The following is an 18,896-nucleotide window of genomic DNA, read 5'->3' on the forward strand; positions in this document are numbered from 1 at the left end:
TTTCCAAACCACCTAAAAAAGTAGTTAAAAGTTACTCAATTTTTGTCAAAAATTTGTGTGCATATTTCAATTTGCCATGCATAAAATATTCTAACCTAAAAATATCTTATAATTCATGTTTCATTCAGATAAATTTTGCAAATACAAGCAATTCCATTTTCGGAGTAGCAGGCCTCACTCGTTCAGAAGAATCTCTTCTTGAGCAAAACTACAAGTTTGCTCAGGAGACTGACATGAAAAATGGATCATTACATAGAGGTGAACCTGATCGTAGTAGCATGTGCTCAAGTAATTTTGGATCTGACACATTTGGTTAGTATTTTGGATATTTTGTTATTTTTTATATTTTGTTGTTAGGTTCACACTATACCTTTACCTGCCGAAACGATCATGTCGAAGTCACAAATCATACTTGAGCTCATAAAATATACTGAACTTATAAAGAGTTGGCTTACGAACGAACGTATTACATTGCGGACCACTTCAAACAACCTTTCAGGTCGCGGGTAGGGCAGCCCTGTGCTAAATCATCACTTAAAATAAGGGAGCAAATATATTGACACGAAGACGCAAATATTTGCATGGATTCAAATAATCCGCAAAATTTTGGGTGGAATATCAGATTCGATAGGACTTGGAAGAACAGAAAAGAATGAAAGTGTCGTATTAGCCTTCTAGTGACTTATACGACCCCTGAATGCAAATGCTGAAAATTTAAAATTGAGTGGTTCATTAGCTGCAGAAAAAAGCGCTTTTTCACCAACAACAGTTATCAAAACGATCCATATGTTTTTGCAGATGAATGCAACTCAGAAGCAATGTTTGAAGCAGACAGAATCATGCGACGATCATTACCAAAAGAAAAGAAAGTTATATATGACGATGATGGAGATTATGAACAACTTCGTGAAGACAGTACTGTCAATGGAGGAAAATCGCGACCTTTATCAGATCCTAGCGTACTTCTTCCTATAAGGTATGATCTGTCTTCAAGAAATTCAAATCAATTTATAATAAACATCAGGAGGTAATTTAGTCAGTACTGTAATATTTTTCTGATCTGAGTTGAGAAAATATAGAGTATGTGTACATCTCATAATATAACGATACTGATATATTCCAAAATTGTATTTAAACAAAATGAAAGAAAAATTCTCTAATGTTAAACCTTATTTTACTGTGTTTACAAACTCAATATATGATAGAGGAAAATGTAATGCAGTATAAAACAAATGTTACTTTGGCCATCCATTATGTGTGCAATGGAAACCTAGGTTTCTGTAAAAATTTAGTAAATAAATTAATGCTAAAAATTGTGACTACGGATCAAGTAGTTAATAGTAATTTGGTGCTGTAATCTAGCATGGGATGAGCATGTCTGCAATGGTGCAATATTTTGCTAATAACAGTTGGCAGATATAATATTGTGAAATAATAATTCCCTACTGTCCCTCGATTGAGTTACATCTTAAAAATGGGTTTAACAGTCTTTGTTTTTACTTTCGGCTATCAGAAATGTTTACCACTCATCTAGGGTCTCGATAATATTTATATAAAGCTTGCATTTCGCAGTCTTTTCACCCTGTACAAGCAGCCAGCTGAAAAGCTATTTTTCAAAGGACTGGAATTTTCCAGGTTTGGCATTCGGCCTGTCCCATATTTTACACTGTTGATGAGGTGGTGGGCGTGGGATTCGAACCCAAGATTTTTACCCTGCATTGCCATCATAGTTAAGTCAAACGCTTTAATCACCACATCTTCAATTTTCCTTGAATCCTGTTTTAGTTCACATACGTTTTATTATTAACATTAAATGGATTTTCAACTAGTGCTGTACGTGTACCATATATATAATTTCTAATACTCTTTATACATTTTTGCCCTGAGTTTCTCGGTCGCATTAAACAGAGTTTCTTATTAATTTGTGCGCTGCATGACATATAACTGTTAGTTTTGCAGTGCATATTATTTGCATGCTTTTTACCATTCCTCATTCTCATTTCCTAAACAACACAAACGGCAGGTTAAGTCTGGCAGATGAAAATGAAATTATTGGATCAAGAGATGACTGGGCTTCTCTGCTCCAGGGTCGCCGGTTTGTATTATGCTTGCTTGTTTTTAAAATTTTGTTCGTCTGTTTTGTTCAGTGTTTTGTCCTAGGTAGATGTGTAGTTCTCCAGCTATGGTTATAACCTTTTTCAAACGCAACTGACATCTGTAAATGTACCCACCACTGTGTTGTCAGTCATCCATAATTTACCTATAAATTTTATTAATAACAATTCAAATTGGCGTACTTCGAAGCATCATTTAAAACTGATTGATTTCAAACAAAAGAGCTTCAAAATTCCCCTTCCTAGTTATTTTGTTACTTCAATTTTTCTTCTGAAGAGGTTATGTTAAACAACAGGCATAACGACTTAATAAATCTCAGATTTAGCTTCATAATAGAGCTTCATAGTTCATTTAGTGTCTAATCGCATGAAAATGCGGGGGGGGGGGATTGTTTCACATTCAAGCATGTTCAAATTTTCACATACACATGATTTTATATATCCGTTTTGAATTATAATCACTCTTCCGAATTGAAAATCTAAAAATTTTAAAATGCCCATACAAAGTATTGTTAAAATCTTTTTCTAGGGCGGCTCTCCGAAGAGCTGCACCTGATGTCGAAAGGGGAATTTTTTATTTACACAGAGCTGTAAAGTCTGAAATATTTCAGTAGGTTATGATAATACAAGTGTTGAAAATTATTCCAACACAATATGTTTCGGTTGTTGCCTGCAGCAGTGACTGTCGCACTATTCGATCTAAAGTCAATCGAATAATGCTTTACATTTTATCCGTCTTTTCTACATTCTTATGAGCAAACGCTAATAAATTTTTTTTGTTAAACTTCAATATTTTATTTGACGAACCAAGAAATATTTAGCTGAATGCAAGGATGCATTTGGAACGAACTAATTTTTTGAATTAATTCGGAATTAGTAATATTCAATTCTTAGCTTGTGGGTAAACTTCTATTAGTTTTAATAGAAATATGCCATTTTTGCCATTTGACAACTGGTGGTGAGATTATAAATAGGACCTTATATGACTTTGGTCAATGAATAAATAAAAGATCAATCAACTCTGCAGTAACAAATCCAATTTTTTCCAATCTCTTTGTTGAATATGGTACAATTTAGATTTTACACCGATATTCCATGTTCAGAATATAATCTGAATAGTAAATTATTCGATTTCGGCCATAGCTGGTTGAATGCTCTTCCATGTGATTTGCAGAATTCAACATATCTTGTATTAAATGGTGTATTATCTGTAATCTTTGTTTTTGTCATTACTCCCAATAGAAGGTTTATTCATAAAAATTATTTTTTTAAATTGTACAATTCATTAAATGTATATTCGCATCGCATGTTACAAAAGCATATTACATTGTTGCATGTCAAAATTATAGTAGTTGTATACTGTGATCTAATACAGGCAAATATAGGAATTTATGAAATTGAAAAAAAAAAATTTTTAGAATTAGTCTATCATGACTGCTTTATTCCAGTTTATGAGAAAAATTGGATGATTTAAAATACCAGCAAAATTTAACTTTTCTCTACTTTCAATCTTATTATAATAAATTTTCATTGTAGTGATTCATACTTTAATCTTCTTCAATGAAATTCAACTGATCAGGAGTTGGTCAAATTATAATATGTCTTCCTAAGCAATTGCTTGGTATTTTGCATGGTTAATTTCAATTTCAAAAATTTGAAATTCCTTTGATTTGAAGCAAAATTTATGATATATGGTTTAGTTTAATTTAATAACGTCATAAATCATTTTGTCATTTCTACTAAACAAGCTATTATTCAAAAGTTAGCTCTTACTAACTAAATGCTGCAATGGCTTGTCATAAAAAAGTACTCAAGAAGCAATTATTTTTTTAATTGTATTGTTCTTCATCATAGTACTAACATTGGTGACATAGTTAATAAGGTAGAGTATATTTTCATAACCTGATTTTTTTTTTAGTGCTTCTGCCAGTGTTCCAGGCTTAGACAATCTATCAAACAGTGAAAATCCTCCTGCTTTGCCGGCCAAACAAAGGTAAAATTAACCTGAAGTATACCTCATTACACTTCGACTGCCTTAAGATTGAATGAAGGCATTTCAAAATGCCCTTTCTTTAGAGAAGGCGTATCCACTAAGGCAGGGGTTGGCAATTACTTTTCTGAGTGGGCCAGTAACAGGTGATAGACTTGATTACTGGGCCAGAGGCTCATAACTCAATACAAAAAACTATTATTAAAAAACAGTTTATTTACAAAAGCTAGTCCAACAGCTAGGCTGACGTTTATATAATATTAAGAAGCACAATGTAACGACCGGGGGTCATTATGATGTTATTTTCATCAATATTTTCAATGGAAATTTATATTCATAAAAACTACAGTCATGATTTCATCAGACATAAGTGGACCGGGTGAAACGCTTTGTTGGGTTCGATCCGGCGTACAGGCCGTAATTTGCCCACCCCTGCAATAATACAATACTTTTTTTGTATTAATAGGCAATCTTTGTTAAATAAACATCTGAGCGATGCAAGTCAATTAAGCATGGGAAGTATTGATTCAATGGAAATGACGTCAAGTTCACAAGATGATGACGATGACAAACCTCCGCCTCTTCCTATGAAACAAAAGACAAGTATGTTGATTTATGTTAGTACTTGAAGAATTACAGTGTGTTCTCGATATAATTTGGTTTTACATCGTGTTATACATTTTATACGATTCCATTTGTGGACCTGAGGATTTTTGAAACGGGTCTGGATTTTTCATTAGGTGTACAGTAGGTCCCAAGAAAAATGTATTGCTGAGATTGAACCAAGGTTTGGAAGTTCAACTTGATTAACACTTTTACTGTATTGTTTATATTAAAGAAAAATATTTTCATGATGTTGTTTACTTCCAGGAAAATGAAGAAAATTTGATTAACACTTGTGTTCTGTTTGTGTATGACTGTACTCAAAAAATTTCAGTAAACTACGACGCTTTACACAAAAGATATTACTAAATGCAACTTAGTAAATTCTTAACAATGAAATATCGCTAAAAGCCATTCCATGTGTTTACAATAAGTTTATCAAATAATATATGATATTATCATTTGTGGTATGTTTTCATCTTTCAACAGTTCAAGCATATATGCAAATGTTTTCGGAGGCACAACCTCCTCCGATGGCAGAAATTGCTCGACAAACAGCAAAACGTTATCAATTTCCTGTTATCAATAACAACGGAACTTATGAAGTTACACCGCAGCATGGACCAATGAAAGCATACCAACTACCTTATGATTCACAGGTAACAAAAGAAAAGTTCATAGATACAATAGATTAAGAGAAATTCTTCTTTCACCAAAGTTATACATGTATAAAGGACTTGCCTATAAAATATCATAGTACTCTTATTAAAATATTCAACTCTTTTACCACCAAATTGTCTTATCTAAATATTTTTCTGCCATCTGAATTTTTTTCATTCCTAACATTTAATATAAAATATGGGTGCTCCCGAAGTATGCGAACCAAGATGGCGGACATCGGAACGTAACATGGGTAACAGGTTAGGGTTAGGCGATAATTTTTTTCCAATTTTCCTTATTTTAGTCCTATTATCAGTTCGAAGACCAGCCAAGAGCCTCCCATAGTATTTATACCTAAAATTATGGCCTAACCTAGTACACATATTACATTCCGATGTCCGCCATCTTGGTTCGCATACTTCGGGAGCCCCATAATATGGAATGTTAAAATGTCAAAACACTTAAAACAAGATGTTTAGTTAGTACAGAACTAATCAGAGATAACATAACTTTTACAAAACGTGTCTTCGCCAATTTTTTTTTGTGTCTGGTTATTTGAATAATTAACTAAACATCAATATTGTGATTTATAAATTTTCCTGTTAATCTTGAACAAAAAAGTGCATCAATTCATTTGATAATTAAATCATTAAATAATTAAATAATGACCTCGATAATTTTTTGTAAATTAGAGTAGTTATGGCCTCTGTTTTTCTGATTTTAAATATAATCTAGTTTCTTAAATAAATCAAACTTCCACTCATATACACTTAGATTTGTGTCACTCTTTAAATCGCAATACTTACACTGGCTGTAAGAGTTGTATGTTTTATTTTTTCATCCTAAAATTAGGACATTTTTATTGAAAAAATGTCCTTTATCACTTTGATTTGATTTTATCATTTTATTTTTCATCATCAGTCACAATACAGCAGCAGTTCGATGGGTCGACATCGAGATTCATTAACGTCATTATCATCCATTACATCTGATATATCAACAGCTTCCTTTCCTGGGGTTACTCAAACGCCTCCTGCACTGCCACCCAAAGCCAGGCGGAGCACGGTACTATTTGTTTGTTTTTGTGTTTTGTGATTTTATTTTTAATTATCAGAACTTCAGTTGTTCGTAGAAGTGTTCGGGAGGCTCGAGTTATTCACTTTTGGAGTGATAGTCACCATTTTGACTTGAGTTATCTAAATAGAATGACTAGGACTCGTCATTAATTAACTACCAATGAGACCCAATGCAATGATTGACTCGACCTTTGGGTTCAAAGTGACCCATAACTCAACCTGACTCATGATCCTGGATTTAGGGACCAAATGCTGGTTTTAGCTGAATTCTTAACCCCTGTACTTCAAAGGAATGGTATGGAGTGCAAAAATAACGACCCAAACTGTAATCCAAATTCCTGGCATATTATCTTTCATTGCACCCCTCAAATACTTTTCTCAACTATCTTTGATTCTAAAATTTGTTATTGAATCGAAATTTTTTTTTTTTCACTTGAACATATTCGATACTAATAATATATATATTTTTTTTTTTATGAAATATATATTAAAAAAAATATATATTATGATATTGAACATCTATTTATTATCATATTCATAAGAGCGTGTTTTCAATCTATAGTTTGTCAAACTGTTCCTGGACCTGATCATGGTGGAAGCCATAACCGACCAGCGATTATGTGAACCACCCCATGATGACAAGAAATGCAACAAACCTCTTGCACATAATTATTCCCCACAGGATCCAAACCTGCAAACTTATGCATATATATTGTAATCAGAAGTGCAATGGCAAGCATATTACTAACACTTGGCAAGATGTGCCAACCACCCATCAATTTGTTTATTTTTCTTTGGGTCTGATCAAAATCTGGACTTATTTTATTCTTCAGAATGAAAGCCTTCCGATGTCTTCACCATTGTCAACTAGAAGTCCTTCAGTGTCATCAGAACAAGGCAGCATCGATATTCCTGAAAAAGGTTTCCCAATTTGTTTTATATGAAATATAATGTTATGTATGGGACAATGTGATTGTATAAGCCCCACCCCAGTTTAAAAACAGAATGGCACATTCAAACTATGGCTCAGGCATTAGTGTTTCATTTTATAACTTAGAGCTAAGCTCTATCTCAGGTTCCATAGCCAAATACTATTTTTGGTATGGCATCCACCATGAAACATGAGCCCAAATTCAATTTTGCGACAGTGTGACTAAAAACCACGATGCAAAGGATCACATTTTAAAATTAACCTTTAATTTTACAAATTGAAATTGAATTAAAAAATTAAGAAAGTTATAGATGAAAAAAGCTAGATTTAATGTTTGTATTCAATAATCAAAAATTATGAATGTAAAAAATGATAAGATAATTAGGAGCTGCAAGCCACTAAAATTTCTGGTAGGCTTGACTCTAGTTTCACCATCTCTTATGGTAAGCTTGTCTCGCCTGGGTTGAGGGTAAAGTACCCCTAACATCACAGCTCTGGTCTTTCATACTCAAAATTAAGAGCAAAATTGTTCTTACCGAATTTTTTTTTCGCCTACAGAACCTCCTTTACCAGTTAAAATCAGGCCGATGTTGCTTCCGGATAAATTAACTAGCAAATCATTCAAGACGTCTGAAACTCGACGGAGTACTCGTGATAAAGACAATTCACATGATCTGAAGGCGATCACAGATCCTGGCGATCTGATGGATAAAACTGACGTACTAGAATGGATTGTTTTCAAAACGAAACGAAGTGAAACAAAAGATGACGTTAAGGAAATTAAAGCGGGAGTAGCAGATGCATTAATCGTTTATGCCGCAGAAGCTAGTAAAAAAAGTAAGAAAAGGAATGCTAGATAAGCGTATAAAATTAGGTGTAGGTTGGTTATACGACTCCCAATTGCCATTTGAATGACCTCCTTTTTGAAGGTCATATGGGGCTGCCATTTGCCAACAGGTTCGATTTCAAGGGAAAATTGGGTAACACTATTGCGATGATTTCGAATTGCTGACCCCCAAAAATGACCCATCTTGTTTTTTTGTGATCTGTTGGGTGATGATGTATTGCAAAAGTGTAGATATGAACAACATTTCAGTGATAAAATCATCAGTGAAAAATTTGTATAAAGTTGGTTATTTAATCTAAGTAAACTACTACTTGTTGTTTCGCTATATTGGCGCATGTGGCCCGCCGCTTCATTATCTGTCGCCCGCGTCACATTCGGAGAGTAATCAAAATATCGCATTATGTGTTGTTTCGTCATAAAATTAATCAAAAAAATCTTTTGACATATTGCCATCACTAATGTCACTGAATTAAATAGTTTTATGGCTAGTTGGGGAAACTAGCAAAGTTGAATGATGTGCTTGGCAGTCTAAATTGTTTTCTGGCTTTCTAACTTTTTGGTCGGGAATATATGCTAAAAATATAGGCATCATGGAAAACTAAAAATTGAATGCAGAGTATATTAGCCTAGAGTGGCTATCTATGCCTGATAACTGTGTGATTGCACAATAAAAGTGTTTGTTTTGTATTGCACTGTTTACCTATTCCTGGCACTATTGTGGCCCACAAACAATGTAAGAATAACTTTGTGGCCTGCGGAGCCGACAACCTTGGACAACCCTGAACTAACCACTTGCAATTAATGAACTAAATTTTTTCTCATTTACAGATCTACTGTACTATGAAGCATTTCTTACAACATATAGAACTTTTATGACTCCTATGGAGTTGCTGCAAAAATTATTATACAGATATCCTTTGATAAAATTTCTCTATGTTACGTTTTATTTTAACTTACTTTTAACCGTACACAGGAATAACCAAAGCTGAACAATCTATTTTTGGACTATATTCTATTTTAATACAGTGATACTTCAGTAGTCTTAACATAATTTGTTCAGAATTGGTGTTCGAATACCGATTTGTTTGAGTACCATAACCTTTTTGCCATATCAAATATGGTAATTATTTAAATATCCAAAATATTAACAAACGTGTACCTAGAAAACAATAACTAATCAAATATGTACATAATAAAGAGGGGTCTATGAGATATGTTTTTGTGTACATTGGCGTCATCAAAAATTGTACGGGTTCAGCTATCACGTTAGTCGCGCTTCATCGCTAGGCCATTTACACCCATGTATCGAATATAACTAATTCCGAATAAAATATATAGTCGGTGTGTTATGATATCTTTAACCATGCATATTACTCTAACCATGCATGTTATTCGTACACACGTGTGTATATATATATATATATAACTATCATTACCTATTTCAATTTAAGATATGATAACGAGATTATCCCAAACTCCCAAATGAATTTTTTCTTAACTGACATTATTTCAATATCCACATATAAAAAATTTGGTAAAGAATCAACCGAAGAAAAACGTGATCATCAACGTGCAAGCAGAAATGCATTTTTTTTGTTACTGAGAGTTGTCGATGAATTGAGGTGAATTTTTTACTCAAATTAATATCATGCAGTGAAACATTTTTGAAGTTGTGTATAATTATTCATGTTTAATGTCAACCGTATCTCTTACATTACACCTGGTAAAGTTTTGTGCTGGAGTAACAAAGACTAAAATATTCGAAATTTAGCATAGCAGATATCAAAGGTAAAATTACAGACTTGACTTTGTATGTCTAGCACTAGGCAAGACATTCTTTCATTAGTAGCAAGAGCATAACATCTGTTTCCAAACAGATTGCATTGCAAATTGCAATACTAACAACATTGCAATCAGCAAGTTGGTCAACGGTCAACATTTGGTCATGTACATAAATTGCTAGCAAAATTTACATCAAGACAGGTTGTAAACTGGCAATTCTGACTGTCTTACAACTTTTTCTTTATGAATTGAGATTAATTTGAAATTGCTTCTGCAATCTAGGAATAAATGGGATCGTGTTCAGTACCCCATTTCTCAATTTCTAACAATTTACCTAAAATTACATATTCTACTTATTTTCCAGCTTGGTCGATATTCAAGACAATGTTTTAAACCTGTTAATGGAACTCGTTTATCAGTTACTGTGTGATGGAAACCTGACTCTAGCCAAGTTACTGAGAACTAAAGTTCTTTTCAAACATGAACATAGAATGTCAAATATTGTAGATAATATTTTAACGCCGCTGTCATCCCTAAACATATCTTCAAAGTAAGTAAATCAGATTTTGAATTCTTTTTAAGTGAATTTTTTATAGATTGCCTCTGATCAATGGTCGTTGCATACCCAATTAAATGGAGGCAGCTACTGGATTTGGCAAGCCTAAAATTTTCAAACGTTTTAAACACTGAGGCTGAGAATTGACTCAACTCTCCCTTGTTATCTCTAATCCGCTATGCTAAAATAGCTAGTTATAGTTAACGTAGTTTTTGCCACTTCTATAAAGCCTGAGTTTGGGCGATTTATTGCATTTAAATCAGAATTTTGATGTTGTCAGTTTGTACTTCTCAGAATTTCTAAAAACATTCTTAAGTCATAGTTGACTTTTGAGTTGGAAATTAAAAGGCTGAATTTGTGGAGTTTGAATTTTTTTTATTCATGTGTGAATCAGCGTTTGCATCCGTAATTCGAAGTTTGGTGCCACTGTCTAAATATTTATCCCAAGTGGGAGTTGGGAGTGAAATGTTTCTTTTCGAATTGCGTCTTATAACAAATTTTCTCTGACTTCTGATACGAGCTTTTACATTGTCCACATTATATATTCTTCTAATTCTTCTTTAAAATTTAGTGAATAAATATCTTTTATTAACAATGACAAATTTGGGATTAGAATTCTCTAATATTTTCAGAGTAACGACAGTGGCCGATTTCAGCAGTGAAAGGATTGCAGAACAAATGACGTTACTGGATTTGGAATTATTTCAAAAAATTGAGGTCAGACGTTTTGATATATGTATTGCGTATTTACCTCTTCCGTAATGACTATGGTTAATTTATTTCGAGTCCGTCTGTCCGTCCGTAATTAGAAATGTAACAAAATTCTTATTGCTTTAAATAGGTGCTATCCGAATATTGTATAATAATTTGTCACATGTGTCCATTCCATTTATGGGTGTACGGATAAATCCCTGACTGATGTGCTAAGCTTGTTTCCTATAGTCGACCATATATAATAATTGCTGGTTCATCATATGTTCAATCATTTTGGTGGATCCAGGCTAACTTAATTTGATTTACTGTTTATGTCTGTATTTTCAAATAGTTATTTGTTAACAGGAAGTTTGATCAAAAACACAGCAAATTAGGCCTTTGTGTTTATAGCTACCCCGTTACCTGATATTGTTGTTAATTACTTGTTTCTCATTGTGTTCCAGATTCCTGAAGTATTGCAATGGGCAAAAGAACAGTCAGAAGAATTATCGCCCCATCTAACTGCATTTACTGAACATTTTAATAAAATGTCCTTCTGGACTCGGACGATTATTTTGAAACAAGATAAACCTCAAGACAGAGAGAAATTGTTGAATAAATTTATAAGAATCATGAGAGTAAGTCCTAATTCAATTCTCACTGGTTTTCAAAGAGGTATTCTGGAGAAATTATGTTCAAAAATATTTATAATTCAATTACTTATTTTAATTCATACTTTATATAATGTGTAATTTGTACTATTATATATCGTTATTGTTTACTACTATATTCTATGTAATGTTTTACTCCTTGGTTTTAACAAACTGTGTTCAAACTTCAAAGTTTGAGATAACTGTTTTTGTTTGGTATATACCGTTTGCCGTGGTTGAAATAACAGACTCAGGCTAAGCAATGATCTGGCAGATCAGAAATCTCTAACCTTAACTGGCAATGCAGGCATGGTTGGCCTTTGACGCTATCTGCCTGGCCAAAGATCAATTACGGTACATCCATATACACTATATTATTTACGTTTTTCAGCATTTACGACGACTGAATAACTTCAATTCATATCTTGCAATATTGTCTGCACTTGACTCTGCGCCTGTTCGAAGACTAGAATGGCAAAAACAAACTACAGAAGGATTGCGAGAATATTGTCAACTCATTGATAGTTCCAGTTCATTTCGAACATACAGGGAAGCTCTCGCAGAGGCTCCATTACCATGTATACCATATCTGTAAGTAGGATTGAATTGCAGTTAAATTATATTATGATATCAGTGTTACTCAAGTTTTTAGTATTTAATCAGGAGAAGCAGAGAGTAATAGGAGGCTTAATCACATGACGAACCTCTGTCTTTTGTCTAATTTTCAGTCTATGTTAGTTAGACATGGGAATAGGTAATCATCCACTTGGTCTTGATGGAGGAGCAAGCCATAATCGACCATCGTTCACATGAACCACCCTGAGATGGCGAGGGGCCCAATTTTATCTCGCACATATTGTAGTTGTAGTTAATTGCAGATATTCAATGGTTGCTATTAGGATTACAGTAAGTGCAGTCACAGACATGAGAAGCAAAAGATTCTACTAAAGAACTACCAAAATTCACTTATTAGTTTTCAGATAGTGCATTCGCTTAAAACTATTATTCAAATTATTTGAGCGGCATTGGCTTTTGTTAAGTCGAGTGTTAAAACTTATTTCCTATAACTTTTCAATTCACATACAGGGGTTTGATTCTTCAAGATCTAACGTTTATTCATCTCGGAAATCAAGACGAACTTCATCCAGGATTAATAAATTTCAGCAAACGGTGGCAACAGTTCACTATTCTCGACAGTATGAGACGTTTTAAACAAAGGTGAATGTCAATGCTTTTAACAGTACATTACAATGTTGAAATCTTGCCCTGATAGGTATCCATACATGTATTTTAATACAGGAATATAGCAGGGTGTTATTTCCATGGCACTCTAGGGTTCTGTCAGTATAGTCCAAGGATTCCCATGTTTCTATTCAAATCCAAAATGAAATGTTCCATCCAATTTGAGCCATTCAAAAATCTTAATCAGATTTGATTTCAACTTTAGAATAATCACATTTTGATTTTTGATGACAAAATCTTCCATGTCTTTAATTCAGGCTCAGCGTTCTATAATGCCGTATTCAACAGCCCTGTAAGAAACTATTTCTTGTATTACTTTGTTTTGCAGTGTTTATCCATTTGATAAAGATCAACATGTTGTTGACATGTTTGATAACTTCAGTAGTCATCTAGCTGAAGATGCATTATGGGAAATTTCACTAAAAATAAAACCAAGAGTTCGAAGACCAAGGCGCCCTCACATGTCAACTGTAAGTATAATCCTGAATATCCTATTGGTCACAAATTGTACATGGATGTTTTTGTAGTTAATTGTGAAAAGAATGAGTTACTGCAATTTTGCATGTAAGCGTTAGAAGTCATTTTATTCCTGAATTCAATTTCTATAATTCTAATATTCGAATCAATGAATCTAATATTGAATTAACTTCAGGATACCAGTGTAAGTCGACCAGATTCTACTGTTACTACTGATTCAACATCAACACAGGACGCTACAATAAGCTGAAGATAGAAAAGTGTATGGAAGGAATGTAAGACATATCAGGAGAATTACTTATGTTGGGGCCAAATTTTGAATGTATGATCGCCTATGGCAATATTCACATTTCATGAACATGCTAACATCTGAACTACTCAAACTAATGTAGTGTTGTGTCCCGGAATTCTATAATTCATTTTTTATATCATCATTGCGAAATAGTTCTTTAAGATATTGTTGTTTTAAATATAAAGTAATTCAACTTGCATCCAGAAGTGACCAAATATATTTTGATGAAATTTTATAATAGATTATTGGATAACGTAACATTTCAATTTCAGCAGCCATTTTCTAGACAGTGAAAATGCACGTCGTCCAGTGATTTTGTAGTTCGTATCATAGAATATATGTATGACCTACAGCAGCTTTTCGTAGTCATGAATTAATTTAGATGCCATTCAATTTTTAAATGCTCACCTTAAATTGCTTTAGTACCAAAATTTTAAAGGTTACTCATTTGCAGAATAGCTTTCCGGTAATCGATATTTTTGCTATCATTCATTATTTATATTACTCTGTTCACTTTGTAAAGGTAAAATACGCAAATCTTCAGTTAGTTTTGGAATTCTGTTAATTAAATTCAATTCACTACAACACAAGGAAATAACTAAAACTAATAACTTGAGGCATCATACTTTTTATCGCTTCATATAAGAATGACGACCATTACCTCCAGTTGTTATTTATAAATCTTGTGAAGTTTTGGCAATATTTACGAAATTGGTATTTAATTATCACCTGATTCCAAACGCTGGTGTAATCTTGAGGACAACATATTCTACCAAACTATTTTAAAAGAATTTTCTAAAAAAAATATGAAGAAAAATGTTCTAAGTTGATACCCCTGGTTAACATTGTACTCCTGTCAGCTCCAAATGTTACTGCATCAACAGTATTACTGTCATGATTGTTTTATTTTCTGCCATACTTTTTTGTTCAACTTAACTTTTATAAGACTTAATCTACAGGACCGAATCTTCGTTATCCTAATCAAAAAATATTTTCATACTTTGCTTCCTTTGTAAAAGATGTCAAGTTTAATCTTTCTTTTTATCTTTTTATTACCTTTCTCGTATTCAAGAAAAAGTATGTTTTTTTTTTTCATTTACATTTCCTTGAATCAGTAAATATCTTTTTTGCTATTTTAATTGCAATTTCAATCAGCTCAGCACCTATAGATTCTATTTGCTTTGATCAGAAAGATCTCATTGTTCCTCTTTCATTTTTGGGCCACTTTTCTGACTCACTTATAATAATGCCCACTGCCTAGTTATGGGAAAAACGCTTTGTATCAATCTGAAGCAGTTCATTATTTCATTTTATATTTCATTTTTATTGAAAACCAAATCTAATAACGGCATGATTCTGTATGCTACTCCTTACTTTGGTGTATAGGTTTGAAAAATTTTGGTCTTCGTATGAAAATGGTATTTTGCTCTCATAGTACTCACTGCCTAGTCGTAGAAAAAAAGCCTCATGCAATCTGGTAGCGGCTAATTCTTTTTCTTTATTATTGAAAACTAGATCTTAGCAGTGACATTATCTTGTCTGCTAAACTGAGATTTATCGATTAGGAAAGTGTTGCTCGCTGAAAATGGTATTGATATCTATGTATAAGTCAGCGCCATATGGTTAGAAGTATCAAAAAATGAGTTGAAATAGATTATGAATTTGAGATGTTAACGTTGGGGAGGTTGGGTAAAATTAGGGTTTTCTCGGGTTCATATTCAAGTTTATGACATAATAACTGGTTGGCTAAATCATTTGTTCATTCTGTGCTGTGTTTGGATGGTATATAAAAGGTGTTGTCAAGTTGTTCGCTCATACATATATATCAATGCCCCTTACTCAAATTTTTGTGGGTACAGCTATTCTGTGATAAAGGTAAATTTCGTAAAGTTTAGTTTTTTCTACAGGTATCGCTCTTTCTGAATCTAAAATATTGTGCGTAAAAGCGCCAGAAGTGATGTGTGCGCTTCAGAAAATCTGTCTAAAGATATAATATTAGTGTTTCTCAGTTTGATCGGATCATGTTTTGTCATATTTTTATTTGTTGCGGCTTGATATTATTGCACTGTACAATGTCTTTTTTTCTGGTATATTATTAAAATTCATAAATCGTACTGCTTTTTTGTATAATGGAATCAGTTATGAGTTCGCAGGTGGGTGGAAAATTCACAAAATGTCAGGCATAGGACAGCTAGTGTGTGTGCCTGCATGCTCTTCATCACACATGGTAGCTTGTTGTCGTTTTGATTGTGACGTTTACAAACTATAGTAGCGTAATTTCCGTCTTTTCAGGGCTCCGACAGCAAGAGGAACACATAAGTCGAGATATTTTGCCTATACTCTTTTGAAGGAACTAGACCACGCTGTCAGGTTATTGACATTATTATATAACACTGTGTGTTTTGGAGATTTTAATAAAAATATTCAACCACATACCGGTACCGCTTTCGGGTGCTGATAATTTCAGCTTAGTCCATCGAAGCGTTTGCGGCACTAATTTCTGACCATTGCAACTAAACTAACTAAAGCCCGACGGAAGAGATAATAACAATCAAGTTATAAGAAACACAACCGAAAATCAACAAATAACACGCAGAGCTGCGACGGCGTTTAGTGAACTAGGTAGGCCCCACCATATATGGTATATATATATAGTCCGGCAGAATCGGGCCTTAACATTGTTTAGGGACATAAAGTTTTTTTTAATGTTTAGATAAAATGTATATGACATATATAATGATACCCAGGTGGGTGTGGAGTAAATAATGTTGAGTAATTTTTTTAAGTGGATTTAAAGTATTCGGTCCAAGATGACGCACATCCTGAACCCTAACCTGGTAAACATACAATGTTCAGGTTGTGCGCCATCTTGGTACGAATACTTCAGGAGCGCATTTTTGTTAAAAACAATTATTTCATAACTACATGGTTTAGTTTTGCATACATGAATGCATAACATTGAATCGCCTTACAATGTCAGAAATTCAATTTTAATAGAATAAATGATAGTTTATTTCACTAATACAAGCCAAGATCTATCGACAGCATCTAGCCACTATCTATTGCGCTCTTCAAACTACATTTGCGTTGCCGCGCGCATTTCGTTTTCCTAGTTTAAGCTTAGGGACTTGGGAAATATTTTATTAGTTGAATTGGATTGGAATATTTGACTTCGTCTTTCACTCCGAACAAGGCCATGTAAAACCACCCACTGGTATCTAAAGATGTGTAACGTGTTTCTTTTTGGAAGAACCGCAACCTTTCAGTGCTGTATTGACTTTGTCAAAAATAATATATCCTTGTGGAGATAGAAGGTATGCGTATGCGAAACCGAGATGTTCACCTGTTATGCCAACATAGTTGAGTCAAAGTTTTGAATACTAATACATTACACACATTTTCCTGCGTGCTTCGGTTGTACGTAGTAACGCGCACATGCATCAAATTCCGCTTGATTATTGAGCTATAGGTTTTTTAAAGAGCTTTTGGGTAAGATTACATTCCATAGAATTTGTATGCTGTTTTAAATAATATTAGTTTCAGCTTTTCCATTCATTCAAACCTCGTGTTAAAAGTAAGTTTTGTAATATTTTTTTTTTTTTATTAATAAAAACATCACTTTTTATCCACACGATATAACACATAAACACAATTGCACTTTAAGAAAATGAGTTCATGATAACTTTCCACTTCTTAATGTGGTTCGACAGTTTACATTTTCTAGTTGCAATAATTTTTTCACAGTTAAATATACTTTTTATCATATATAAAAATTGATCAAATTGAGGCCTTTCATTACGTAGTTTACATAGTTCATTACGTAGTTTACGTAGTTTTGTAATATTGCGTGTTGGTTTCCAATATCCTTGAATCGGTGATGCCAGTAAATCTTTAATACAAAAAGATCAGTACATCTGCAATAAAAACAGCAGTACCCACTCAAATGACAGCTGGGGGATGGATACTCTCATCGCGTGCCTCTTACAGTCTTACCAGTTTACATGAGTGCCAATTGGTATCTAAGCTCAGCCAGAGACAAAAAGTTTCGGACTGCAGTTGGCGTGACGGGATGTTTTTAAATATATATTCTACAATAAGATTATTTGATTGCATACTACTGAAAGTTCCGCCTTATATGTCTTTTCTCATTGCACTATTCCTTTACTGATATTCGATAATATGACGCTCATCTGACATAGTTCTTGTAGTAGTGTACTGTGTAGCTGGGTATAATATTTTCCACGCTGTTCAGATGGGAATGCGCGAATATATATATAAATTGCTAATATTGGTTTGCAATGCGATGAAATACCATCTTGGCATTTCTGCCTCTCGCAATTGCTGCGTATACTTATCGGGGAAGTTCTGTGGCATGGTTATCAAATGAAAAAAAAAACATGGGAGTTTTTTTTCTACTTCTCTACTACTATCAAACCTTGACATTTTGTGAAAACTTTTTTCCATGCAACCTTTTCATAAAACATCCCCAACAATCACAATTAATTCTGTTATTAAACTTCCGAAACAAACACATAAAATCATCAACAGATGCATATCACCAAGTAGATATTGCTGAATTGATCTTTATTTTACCATTTTTCATGTAATTCTTTTTGGTAAACCTGTTATCTATCGTAAATACAGCACATTTGACAATGTTGTAGTGTGACTTTTTTGACCTCACATTTTTGATATTTGTAGTTAGAGCTCTTGGGGCTCTGTCAAACAAAGTTACATACAAAATATTGCATACATTACATTACATTCATTCTTTCCCAGGGATATACTATAAAATGTAGCAATTTTCTCATGCTTGTTCTCGTGATATCATTATCTTTCACTACGTCGTCGTGATCATCCCGCTGCATAACAATTCTCGCTAAGAAATAATTGACTGTTCTTCACCGGGTGTAAATCTTGAACCACTGGCGACTGCATTAGCAGGCTTGTATTGTTAAATGCAACAAAAACGGGTATTTTGAA

The 18,896-nt window shown here is 33.4% G+C and overlaps 2 protein-coding genes across 6 annotated transcripts in view; both read left to right on the forward strand.

Moving 5' to 3' along the window:
• The window catches only part of LOC120346379 (rap guanine nucleotide exchange factor 1-like), a 33,114-nt gene extending 17,087 nt beyond the window's left edge, over positions 1 to 16,027 (forward strand). For 2 of the 3 annotated variants that reach the window (XM_039416096.2, XM_078115443.1), the window contains 18 exons: positions 129 to 312; positions 799 to 976; positions 2,024 to 2,095; positions 4,033 to 4,107; positions 4,571 to 4,707; positions 5,197 to 5,366; positions 6,289 to 6,432; positions 7,277 to 7,364; positions 7,933 to 8,211; positions 9,050 to 9,131; positions 9,742 to 9,843; positions 10,368 to 10,553; positions 11,192 to 11,276; positions 11,717 to 11,890; positions 12,294 to 12,493; positions 12,989 to 13,120; positions 13,473 to 13,614; positions 13,797 to 16,027. In XM_039416096.2, the coding sequence (XP_039272030.2) occupies positions 129 to 312; positions 799 to 976; positions 2,024 to 2,095; positions 4,033 to 4,107; positions 4,571 to 4,707; positions 5,197 to 5,366; positions 6,289 to 6,432; positions 7,277 to 7,364; positions 7,933 to 8,211; positions 9,050 to 9,131; positions 9,742 to 9,843; positions 10,368 to 10,553; positions 11,192 to 11,276; positions 11,717 to 11,890; positions 12,294 to 12,493; positions 12,989 to 13,120; positions 13,473 to 13,614; positions 13,797 to 13,871 (2,505 nt within the window). In that variant the 3' untranslated portion in view covers positions 13,872 to 16,027. The remainder of the gene's footprint in view (positions 1 to 128; positions 313 to 798; positions 977 to 2,023; positions 2,096 to 4,032; positions 4,108 to 4,570; positions 4,708 to 5,196; positions 5,367 to 6,288; positions 6,433 to 7,276; positions 7,365 to 7,932; positions 8,212 to 9,049; positions 9,132 to 9,741; positions 9,844 to 10,367; positions 10,554 to 11,191; positions 11,277 to 11,716; positions 11,891 to 12,293; positions 12,494 to 12,988; positions 13,121 to 13,472; positions 13,615 to 13,796) is intronic. The other variant, XM_039416097.2, reaches the window with a different exon arrangement.
• The window catches only part of LOC120345456 (inosine-5'-monophosphate dehydrogenase 1-like), a 149,280-nt gene that overhangs the window by 96,836 nt on the left and 33,548 nt on the right, over positions 1 to 18,896 (forward strand). The window lies entirely within an intron of this gene.

The sequence above is a fragment of the Styela clava genome, chromosome 8 (genome assembly GCF_964204865.1).
Source record: "Styela clava chromosome 8, kaStyClav1.hap1.2, whole genome shotgun sequence".
NCBI classification, from domain to species: domain Eukaryota; kingdom Metazoa; phylum Chordata; class Ascidiacea; order Stolidobranchia; family Styelidae; genus Styela; species Styela clava.